This window comes from Podarcis melisellensis, assembly GCF_964234715.1.
Source record: "Podarcis melisellensis genome assembly, chromosome: 5".
Lineage (NCBI taxonomy): Eukaryota > Metazoa > Chordata > Lepidosauria > Squamata > Lacertidae > Podarcis > Podarcis melisellensis.
Window position 1 is genome coordinate 45,491,342 of NC_138537.1, and position 12,242 is coordinate 45,503,583.

General features: G+C 44.3%; 1 protein-coding gene across 1 annotated transcript in view; it reads left to right on the top strand.

Moving 5' to 3' along the window:
* Positions 1–12,242, top strand: part of CFAP58 (cilia and flagella associated protein 58) — an 85,044-nt gene that overhangs the window by 41,277 nt on the left and 31,525 nt on the right. Inside the window, 3 exon segments of the mRNA XM_081912547.1 lie at positions 775–915; positions 1,244–1,467; positions 10,373–10,484. Of these exon segments, the coding sequence (XP_081768673.1) occupies positions 775–915; positions 1,244–1,467; positions 10,373–10,484 (477 nt within the window).

The window sequence follows — 12,242 nt, forward strand, 5'->3', positions numbered from 1 at the left end:
AAAGGCAAAGGCAATAAATTACAGATAAATAACAGCCCTATTATGTGCAAACTTTATCACCTCAACTCTTGACTGTGAACGTGTTGTAGCTTACAGTATTACATAATATTATCTTATGTACTATCCTTGAATCTTTCTTTCTGAGTCCTCTATGCTGTTTCAAGCACACTATAAAAATGTCAGCAGCTTGAATGAAGGTGACCTGGACTGCTTCCATGGTTATGGGCTTTGTCTGAAAGTATTCTCTGTCCACTGCAGGGGTAATGCTGTTAAGTCATCTGATTCTAGTGATTTCATGATCAATCAACCGTCTGTGTGATTGTGTCAGAATTTTCTGTATCAGAAAATGTGTAATTTCACTTGCACCAATTCCAGACAAGTTTGATAAATTATAAAGATAGTGGTGGGTTATTACTGTAAGCAACTGAATTCTCCACTATCTACTACTGTTCATTTTTCCCCTCTGTAAGTTTAAGAAATGCCTGCGAATTACAAATTGAGCCTAAACCACACTGACATTTCTCTTGGGTATGATGTACAATACAAAGATGTTGGACATATTGTTACAACCTTTCTTTTATAAGAGTTTAGTGTACATTTGTGTGGTATTTCTCATTTGCTGTTGAGAACCAGCAAACTGAATCCAACAAAACATGAGAACCTAAGCAAGAGTACAAGATTGTCTAAATCTTAATAATCCTAAATTCCCAGGTTTATAAAGTTGGAAGCTGTTACTAAACACAATTTATTTCCTGTTTCTTTTGTTTCTGTCAGAGTGAACTGCTTAAAATGAGACAACAAGCTCTGGAGACTAAACACTTTATTGAAAAACAAGAGGAAGAAGAAAGAAAACTCTTGAAAATTATTTCTGAAGCTGATGCAGAGAGGATCAGGCAAAAAAAGGAATTAGACCAGGTAAGTAATACAAGCACTGCTTCAGTGACACTTACTCCAATGTGATTCAGTTGAAGCAAATTGGCATCAACCCATTTAACATACCATAGTGTTATAAAACAGAAGGATGCCAACTTGTTCTAGTTGAAGATCTGGCCTACTGTCAGGACTGCTTCAGACCCTCTTCAGTAATATTTTTATTTACTGACAATGTGCAACATTTTGGTGCTATGTGTTTTTGTTTTTTTTTGCTGATGAAGGCAGCGCTCCCCCTTATGCTTTATGACTGACAATTTTCATACTTTCAGCCCATCTGTAGAATCTTGTCTTGACCTGCCACTTTTTCTAGGTTATCAGTGAAAGAGACATTCTGGGGAGCCAGCTGGTTCGTCGCAACGATGAATTGGCTCTTCTATATGAGAAGATCAAAATCCAGCAATCAATTCTGAACAAGGGAGAAATGCAGTACCGGCAAAGAATGGAAGACATCCGACTACTCAAGCTGGAGATCAAGAAACTTCGTCGGGAGAAGGCAATACTTGGCAAGAGTGTAGCTAATGTGGAAGAACTCAGGTAGAAAGACAGAATGAATCAATTTTGCTTGTTGCTGCGGCCATGACACCGCTTTTGAGACACTGGGGAATGTTTGTTTTCATGCATGACAAAGATTTGTGTTGACATATCAGTTATTTCAAAGAATGATTTGCTTCACATGACCTCGTACAATACTGGATTTAAATTCAAGCAAATAAGCCAATCAATAGCCAGGAAAAAGAAACATCATTTTAAACGGAAGTTGCTGGTACCAAACTATCCCACTTCTAAACTTTACTTACTTCTACAATTGCTACAACGTAAAACTTGACAGGCAGCAATGGGGAAAGTGTTCAGAGTTCAGTGAATAACTTGGTGGGGCCCAGGACCCACATTAGCAGAGCTGTTTTTTATTAGGTAATTCATAGTGGAAACAGAACATTTGACATATTTATAACAAGCCCTAATATGTTCTCAGTTTTTTGTCCTTTAGATTTATCAGGTAGCTTGATCCTAGTAGAAAGATTTGCTTAAATTTTCATTCGAGATTGTGTTTACCTCCGAGCAAAATTTTATGGGCTTGCTAGATTTATCTCCTCCTTTTTTGTGGTAATACTTTAAAAATAAAAATAAAAAAGACCTTGCTATACTTGAGACATATTTTGTTCTTTTGGGAAAACATTGTTATATAGTCACTGTGGGCTTGTAAGAAAATAGACTAAAGAAAAGGAGTGCTTTCAGTGAGTTACTGGTTTGGCAAAGGAGGATTTAGTTCTGTCTTCTGTTAAGTAAAATTTATGCTGTTGGCAAAACTTCACAGACATTAATAAGGTTTGCTCTAGAGAGTTACTCTGCTAGTCCCAAAGAATAAGCACAATAAAATAGGTAAGGTGCTTTTTTTTAATTAATTGGACTTATTTCTTTGGGTGAAAGAGTGTGCAAATTTCATGGAACTTTTTACTGTAGCTAATTCTCAAATGCTAAATGACTTTTAGGCAATTAAATAACAGGGTGCTTCTAAGCATTTTCCTGAAAAGTAAATCTTATTGAAATCAGTGGATGTTGCTGTGTAGTAAGTGTATATAAAATGCAGCCTGAGATAGTTTTAAAAGATTTTGCAGGTAATGTGCCAGTGGTGGCTATAATGAACAGATTTTTTTTCTCCTTTGGAAACTACTGTAGAGAGAGGCAATGGTCATGGGATGTTTTTACTGCGAACTTTAGATACTAGATGTGATGGGACGATGAGCTGCTTGTGCGTAAAATGCAAGTCCCTCAGAGTTTGATCAGGCTTTCAAACCTCTGCCTGTGACGGAGCCCCTCCAGCATGGCTGCGTCAATCACTAGTAGAATCCGAAAGTGGCTGCTTTCGGAAACGTTTCCAACATAAAAGCTCCTTAACGGAAACACGTCGTCTGGCCTCTCGGCGTGACAGTTTCCGTCGAGGTGTGGGTGTCCCTATAGGAGGTCCTGAGACCTCCCCACTGGTTTCGCTTGAAGCGTCTCTGAGCCATCCCTCCGACTCACTTTCCCTTGGAGTTCTTGCTCGCCCTCTACTGGTTCCCTCTTCCGCTGCTACTGCTCTCTCACCCTCAGTGAGCCTTTGCGCCTCCGGCGCTTTAGATGTCAGTTCCCTGACATCCACCTCCCCTCCAGGGCCCCCTTCACCCCCTCCCGTCTCCTCTCCTACTGGCGGTGAAGAGGTAAAACCCTTGAAAGAACCTCCCTCATCTTCCGACGTCGCGAACACTTCCTTCCACTTGTTGCTGTTCCTACTCTCTAGGTACTCTTCGTCATCAGAGTCCACTCCCTCTTCCAACTCCGACTCCGCGAACCCTTCCATTTCCTCTTCCTCATCGGTGGTGCCGAAATACTCCCTCCTAAACCTTGCTATCGGCTGAGGTTTCCTCGGGAACCTTTGATGGAACGTTTCTGTTAAAACCTCGTCATTGACTTCCTGCGCACTTACCCAGGTGTTTTCTGACTCCGGTTCCCCTTCCCACGCCACTAAATACTCCACCTGATTTCCCTTCCACCTGGAATCGAGGATTTCCGCTACATGGTTGCGGCGTTCCCTCTCTTCCAAGGCTGGTCCCCTGACGTGCTCCCCTTCACCTCCTCCCCTGTATGGTGACAGTAACGACCTGTGGAACACTGGGTGCAATTTCATGTGATTGGGTAATCGGAGTTTGAAAGCTACCGGGTTGACCTGCTGAATCACCTCAAAGGGTCCCAATCTTCTGGGCCTCAGTTTCTTACAACCCCCTTTGAACGGCAACCCTTGGGTTGACAACCACACTTGATCCCCCACCCTTATGGTTTCACCTTCCCTTCTGTTCTTGTCTGCCTGCTTCTTATATTGTGCCTTAGCCCTTTCTAAGTTGAGCTGGAGCTGCTGATGGATGGCTTCCATCTCTTCTACAAAATGTTCAGCCGCTGGGACGCTCCATCTCTCCCCTCCTTCCCCTGGAAATGCCCTGGGATGACACCCGTAATTAGCCAAAAAGGGACTTATCCCTGTGGACACATTCTCCGCATTATTGTAGGCAAATTCTGCCAACGCCAACTTTTCGACCCAATCGTTCTCTCTGTCATTGACATAACACCTAAGATATTGTTGAAGAATGCCATTTGCCCTTTCCGCCTGCCCGTTGGTTTCAGGGTGCCGGGCAGTTGAAAAATTGACTTCCACGTGTAACAAGCTCATGAGCTTCCTCCAGAACCTGGAAGTAAATTGTTTGCCTCGATCTGAGATCACCCTCGAGGGAGCCCCATGCAACCTAAAGATATGTTCCACAAACAACTTCGCCGTTTCTTCCGCTGTGACTGCATGTGAGCATGCTACAAAGTGGCACATCTTAGTTAACAGGTCTACTACTACCATGATGGCTGTTTTCCCCTTGGACCTTGGCAGATCCGTCATAAAATCTATTGATATCGCTTCCCAAGGCCGTTCTGGTGTGGGTAAAGGTTCTAATAACCCTGCCGGCGCCCTTCTTTCCCCTTTGGCTCGCTGACATTGGTCACACCCTCTTACATACTCCCTTACATCTTCCCTCACCTTAGGCCACCAAAATTCCCTGGTAACCAACCACATGGTCTTGTGTTGCCCAAAATGTCCCTCCGTGGGGCTATCATGCAACTGCTTGAGTACTCTCCCCCTCAATTCACCTTCGGGTATATACAGTGCCCCTTTGTAATACAATGCCCCATTTCTTTCCTCAAAACCTCCGGGGCTCTCGCCCTCCCCCCTGAGACCTCTGAGCTTATCCTGGGCATATTCATCATTTTCCGTTTCCTCCACCAGTTCTCGTTGCCCCACCATCGCCGCCCCACACACCCAGCGGTCCTCCGGGATGACATGTCTCTCTTCGATCACCCCCTCCCCTTCCCAATATTCTGGTTTGCGTGAGAGCGCGTCCGCCCTGACGTTTTCTGGGCCTGGCACATAACAAATCTCAAAGTTAAATTTGGAGAATTCCTGTGCCCATCTCACTTGTCGTTGGTTGAGCACTCGAGCTGTTCTCCAATACTCTAAATTTTTGTGGTCGGTGCACACTTGCACCTTGTGTTGTGCCCCAATTAATAAATGTCTCCACCTCCGGAATGCTTCGTGAATGGCAAGTAGTTCCCTGTCATACACCGTGTAATTCTTCTCGGACTTATTCAGCTTCCGCGAGAAGAAGGCACACGGTCTCCACTCCGACGCACTCCTCCCCGGTTGAAGAAGGACCGCCCCTACCGCCCGGTCGGATGCATCTGTTTCCACTCTCATGGGTTTTCGTAAATCCACATGCAGAAGTTGTTCTTCCGAGGCGAAAGCCCTTTTCAGTTCTTCAAAGGCTCGATCCGCCTCTGCCGTCCAAACAAATTTCTTCTTGCTGCTGAGACAGTCGGTGATGGGCGCCGTCAAGTGGGCAAAGTTCTTGATGAACTTCCGATAAAAGTTCCCAAATCCCAAGAATCTTTGCACGTCCTTCTTGGTCTTCGGTGTCTTCCATTCCAGTACCGCTTGGACCTTGCCTGGATCCATGGCCAATCCCTTGTCTGACAAGCGGTACCCCAGGAATTCCACCTCCTTGGTATGAAACTGGCACTTCTCCAGTTTCACCCACAGCTGGTTGGCTTGCAGCCTGCCCAACACTTCTCGAACGTCCCTCACATGCTGTTCCTCATTTTCCGAATACACCAACACGTCGTCTAAAAAGGCCACACAATTCTTGTAGAGCAAAGGTCCCAGAACGTGGTTTATAAAAGCTTGAAAACACGCGGAGCCCCCTTGTAGACCGAAGGGCATAACGAGGTATTCAAAGGCTCCCAACGGGGTAAACATGGTGGTCTTCCATTCATCTCCCTTCCTTATGCGTATCAGATTGTACGCCCCCCGCAGGTCCAGTTTTGTAAAAATCTTTCCCTTCCTTACTCTGGTCAAAATGTCATCAATTCGGGGCATAGGGAAAGCCAGGGGCTCCGACACTGCATTGAGGGCCCTGAAGTCACACACCAGTCTCGGTTTGTCTGTGTTCTTTTTGTCCACAAAGAACACTGGGCTGCCCCCCACCGCTCGGGACTCTCTGATGAAACCTCGCTTCAAGTTTTTGTCAATGAACTCCCTCAGCTCCTGCATCTCCCTGTCTGACATGGCGTACAGCTTGCCTACTGGGAGTTGGGCCCCTGGGAGTAGGTTGATTTGACAGTCAAAGGGTCTATGCGGTGGCAGTTTGTCTGCTTCCCTTTCGCTGAATACGTTGCTCAGATCTGCGTATTGCGGGGGCACCTTCCCTTTGTCCATCACTTCCATCCCCGCTAGGGTGACTCTGTCTCCTCCCGAAACCTTCCCCTCCTTGCAGTGTTCTAGGCAATGCGCTGACCCAAAGGAGACCACCCTCTGATGCCAGCCCACTAGCGGATCGTGTAGCGCCAGCCAGCTCATCCCCAAAATGATGGGCGCTCCTCCCAGGATGGCCACATTAAACGCTATCTGTTCGGTGTGCCTTGCCACTCTCATTATCATCGGGACAGTCTGTTGGCTAACTTCTCCCCCCAACAGCTCTCTGCCGTCAATCGTAGTCACCTGCAAGGGGTTACTTAAAGGGATAGTCTGTATCTGGTGCTCAGCTGCAAACTCCTTACTCATGAAATTACAGGAGCTGCCTGAATCCAAAAGCGCCTTGACCTTTAGTGGGTGTCCTTTTGGCAGTTCTAGTAACACCTCTATCACTAAAGCGGGTCTGGGGGGTTCTGGCATGGGCACTTTCATTGCTCTTTGGCCTGGCTGCTGTGCCCCAACGGTGGCAGCCAGGCGTTGGCTTTTACTTGCTCCTTGCCTTCCTCTTCCTTTCCCCCAACAGCTCCTGCCATCCCTTGCCATTCCTTTCTTTGTGGGCAAACTCTGGCAAAGTGCCCTGGCTGTTGGCAGAGATAACATCTCTTGGCGCTCTTTCCCTCCTTTTTCCGCCCTTCACTGGGATTTGAAACTGCACGCGCCCGCGCTGTTCCAACTTCCATCGGCTCTGCCGGCGGGAAAGGTGGCTCTGGAATGTCTGGAATGCGGAACTCCCTCCAACGGTCTCCTTTCCCTTCCCGCTTTTCCATAGCCCTCGCCTCCTGGCGCGCTCCTATGGCCAGCGCAGATTTGGTTAACTGGTCCATAGACTCCGCCCTGGGGCCCCGGGAAAGCTCATCTTTGACGGTTGAAGAAAGCCCCTCTTCGAAAAGCATTTGGATGGGCTCCGCCGATAGGTCCCACCCCAATTTGTGAATCAACATGGTAAATTCAGTCCAGTACTCACGGACAGATCTGCTTCCTTGCTGGCAAGCCATTAACTGCCTTCGCACCACCCCCTGCTCAATATCGCTGGAAAACATCAGGTCCATGGCACGAAAAAACTTCCTCGTGTCCTTTAAGATCTCATTATTCGCTGCCATCAGGGGTCTAACCCAATCTTTCGCCCCGGATTCGTGCTGTGATGGGACGATGAGCTGCTTGTGCGTAAAATGCAAGTCCCTCAGAGTTTGATCAGGCTTTCAAACCTCTGCCTGTGACGGAGCCGCTCCAGCATGGCTGCGTCAATCACTAGTAGAATCCGAAAGTGGCTGCTTTCGGAAACGTTTCCAACATAAAAGCTCCTTAACGGAAACACGTCGTCTGGCCTCTCGGCGTGACAGTTTCCGTCGAGGTGTGGGTGTCCCTATAGGAGGTCCTGAGACCTCCCCACTGGTTTCGCTTGAAGCGTCTCTGAGCCATCCCTCCGACTCACTTTCCCTTGGAGTTCTTGCTCGCCCTCTACTGGTTCCCTCTTCCGCTGCTACTGCTCTCTCACCCTCAGTGAGCCTTTGCGCCTCCGGCGCTTTAGATGTCAGTTCCCTGACACTAGAGAACTAACAATTTCTGTTGAGCGGCTTAGTAGACTGATACCTTTTTGTGGGGTGTGTGATAATTTTCCCCCTCTAGGCCCAATTGGCTAGTGGTTTTAATATATGGCGAGAGGTGGGCAGATTTCCTAACAGAGGATTTTGTCTCAGTGCAGAACTTGAGAGAGATGATTTGAAGGTTCCTTCCCACCCTAATTTAAGATTTTATTTAGATTTAAGCATTCTAGAAAGATGTGGCATTTATTTGTTGTCTTTGGTCAATGACACACTTTGGATTTTGCGCTGAAATGCATTGGGCTGGGTGCTTGATTACCATGTGGAAATGCAAGTATATGCTACTGTGGCAAGGTTAACTTCTGTTAATGGCATCAGCAACTCTCTGTTTTAATGAACTCCCCAATCATTGCTAGAATTGCCAGAAAATAGTCATTTCATCATTTGCAGTGCTAAGCTGCTTTAATTGGTAGTACAGTTACTTCTTTGGGTTTGGCCCATTCATCTAAGAATCGTTTCATACATTACAAATTTAAAATGTAAAATTGTTAATGCATCTTGTTTATGGCACCAGTAATTAATATTTTTATACTTGGAAATAGAAATGAAATAGAAGGTATATAACTAAAATTATAACAATAAGAACTTTGTAAATCACTTACATCATGGTGTATAAATTGCTATCAAGCTAAAGAGACTTCCACTATGTTTTTATTTAATCAGAGCATTTATACCTTGCTCCTCAGCTGAGAAGATTCCAATGATGGCTCATGTCTGGATCGATGAAACAAGGCCATCTACTGTATGTCTACAGGCATACAGTGTAAAAGACACTGTAAAGAAAAGGGGATAGGGGAAGAGGGGAAAAGCACACTCGGGAGGTTGTCCTCCTCAGGACTAGCTGGAATGGGAAAAGTTCAGGGGCAGGAGGCACCTGATGGAGCTGATCTTTCAGCAGAGCTGAGGGAATGAGCTGTTCCCCATCTCTAAGGCAGTCTTCCGGCAGTAGCAGCTGGTGGAGCTGTGCAGGAGGGGCTGTGTTGCTCTCCTGTCTTCCCAATGCTGTATGTTTCTGTCATTTACCAAGAAGTCGAGGGGCAGGGCAGCAGGTGTTTAGCATGGCATGGTGTGTCCAATCCAATATGCCTGCATTGTGCTGAGCTTCTGTTGCCTTGTCCCCCTGCATCTTGGTGGCAGTGATGTCCAGCGTTGGGAAGACAGGAGAACAATGCAGCCCCACCCACACTGCCCTGGCTACCATTCTTGATAGTAGGCTGCCTCAGAGACACAAAGCAGAGCTCATTCCTTCAGCTCTGCTGAAAGACCAGATCCACTACCGCCTGCTGGAATGACTGTTACCAGGTGATAGTTGATGGAGAGGTCTAATGGAGCTGGCAATAATTAAATGCTGTATTTCTTGTTGCAGCCATGTAAGAAGTCATAGAGAGCCCAGTGCACTGACATCTGCATTTGTAGAAAACACATGACTGAAAATACACATTTCTCATGTGTACAGATTACATTTTTAGGCATGCCTTAATATATTTTATAGGTATATTTTTACTCTTTAGTCTGGTGAAGAGATAATGAGGATAGGTGGGAGTTTTTTCAGTTCCGATATTTAGCTGGAACACTATGAATAGAAATGTAAGTGGGACTTCCTCAAGCTGCCCAAAGGAACAATTTATTGCATGTTTCCTCAGCTACAATAAACTTCTGGAGTCTGCCTGCCTTGAAACAGCCTTCAGTTTATATCTTTCGATGAATTCTCAGTACCATGTTGTAGGGCCAGCCCCAAACATTTTGGCACCTGAGGCAAACCACAACTAGGGAAGAAGGGATAAGTGAAGTTCCTACATTAGGAACAAAGGGGAATAAATATCTACATCAGAATTTCTTGCCTGTTGCGTGAGATGGTTGCCTCAACTTGCCTCATGTATTGACCGGCCCTACCATGAAGTTCCATAAGTCACAGATGGAATGTCTGGGAAATACTCGACAACAAGGTCACTTAGGTTGCTTTGGGGACATTACATTTATCTCTTTGTGGTAGGGGACATGATTGGATATGTATGACATCTGGACAGTTTCAACTATAGTTTTGTTATCACTAGCCACTCATTACCTCATTTCAAGCATGCTGATTGTACTATAATGCATGCTGATTGTACCATATTTCCTTTTACCATATTTTGCTTCTTGAAACAAGACTTCTAATTTTTGATCTCTTAGTTAAAAAAAATTCTTTGTGACAAGCCTAATGCTGGTATCTTGCATAGCAGACCTCTGAACGACTGCCTTGTGTAAATAGGGAAAGTTTACCATTGCTTTTGGCAAGAGTCGAATGGGATGCCTGAAAATAGCATTACATCATGAAACTCTTCTACAGCCAGTGCTGGAAATGTTTACTTGAGTAATTGAAATTAGTAGAAAATACTTGTGAAAGAAGAATTGTACTGAGAGATGGCTACACGTTTCTCTCTTACACCAAATAAAAGAGTTAATAAACATTTTGCCATATTCATATTAAGTTCTTTGCAGAGGTCATAGTGTTTGTATTTCTTACTTTTTGAAGGCAAGAAGTTTATCATATGCAGAAGGAGTTACTAAAGGAACGGACCCGCTGTAGAGCCTTGGAGGAAGAGCTTGAGAACCCCATGAATGTTCACAGATGGAGAAAATTAGAGGTAAAGTGTCACCTTTCAAAGAGACCCGGTTTTTCAAATAGATGGCATGGTGCAAAGCATATTTTAATCTGTGCAAACTGACATTAAAAAGGGCAGACAGGCTAAAATTTCCACACCATTCTATGGTGGTTAATGGCAGACAGGCTTTATAGGCACAAGGCATTTGGGCATTATTTTTGTGTTGCTTCCATGATGTATGATTGCAGAAAGTTTTGCAGAATGAAAACTGATAAAGCCCAAAGAGAAGAGAAAGGTCTGAAGGTGAGATTGAGAGTGAAATAGTTGATTAACTTTGACAGGGGGCTAGAGTATTAAACAATTCAAAGAGAGTCCCACGCACCTTAAAGAAGGAACGACTCTTCCATGGTCAAATGTGAAATGCTGCATTAGATGAAGTTTACAGAGAACAGAAGAGAGAACAATTGAGTTGAAGCAGAAAGGGCATGTATAAATTTGGGAAAGAAAAGAATCTTAGTAACCAGTACAACATTCTGTGTAGTCTATTATAAACACGTACACTCGTTTGCTTCACAACTGAAAGCAAAATAAATAAAGATCTTTAATATAAGCTAAATCCACGAGCAGAAATGATACATTTGAACATTTCTCAAGCTGCTGAGATTTCTGTTTTGCATGCATGTTGGTCTTTTATGCAGTGCCAAATGTTGTTCAGCTGACCTCTCAAATTGGTAGCAGTATTCAAGTTTCTGAAGAACTCCAGCTGAATGTTTTGGTTGTATTGATTTGCCCAGCAGATAGTTCTGATATTTTGATGCTTTATTTTCATCTGATAGAGTATTCTGGAATTTCTCCTTTAGAAGCAGATAGAATATAGAATATAATTTAATTTAAATGCTTAGAAATTGCTTATATTTTAGAGATATTTACTGTAGCCTGTCCATAGCCTATGGGATAATGTCAGCTATACATCTAAATCTTACACATAAACAACAATTTGATACTTGCAGAAAATGAAGTCTTTGAATTCTAGAATCATTTTGAAATAGCTTGATCATCCAGTATATAGAATCAGTTGAAATAATTTGTAACAGTGCCTCAGTTCATCTCCAGAACAAAAAATAGAACAATTCCTGCAAATCAACACTTCGGCTGTTAAAGGCATGAAGCATCTATGCTTTAGTCCTTAGGAATTTATTAATTGGACATGTTTGTGTAAACAGATGGGAGGATTCTAGAAAGCTTCTATCAGCACCCTGGTTCACATTTTACAATAAGCCGAACAATGGCTTATCAGGTTCATGCAAACATTTGTACAGTGGTTGCAGCTTGTTGTTAAGGAGCAGAGACCTAAACTGTGATGCCAGGTTCAGATGACATGCTGAGCCAAACTTTGGCTTAACTGCCACATTGTGCTAAAAGGACTAGGGAGGAGTAAAGTGCATGGGAGCTCTTCTCTGAGAGCGAGCATGTTTGTGCAACCCCTGTAAGACATAGTTTGGCATACTGTGGAATGCAAACAGGGCCAGTATTATGAGCCAGTGTGTTGTGTTTGTGGTTGTAGAACACACAGAAATGTATTTGCAGTCTATCTCATTAGGAATCACTGGGTTCATTTGTTTTTCAAGTGTGAAGATAGAATAGCAATAGCATATATAAGAAAAATGTGGTTTGCTAATATCCCTCTCTCTGCTCGCCATCCTGTGCTAGAAAACCCTATAATTGCCTGCATTGTTATAGGACTCCCTTTGCTTCTGGGACCCTGCTGTCATAGGAGATTTTTCTTGCAGCATGTTGCAA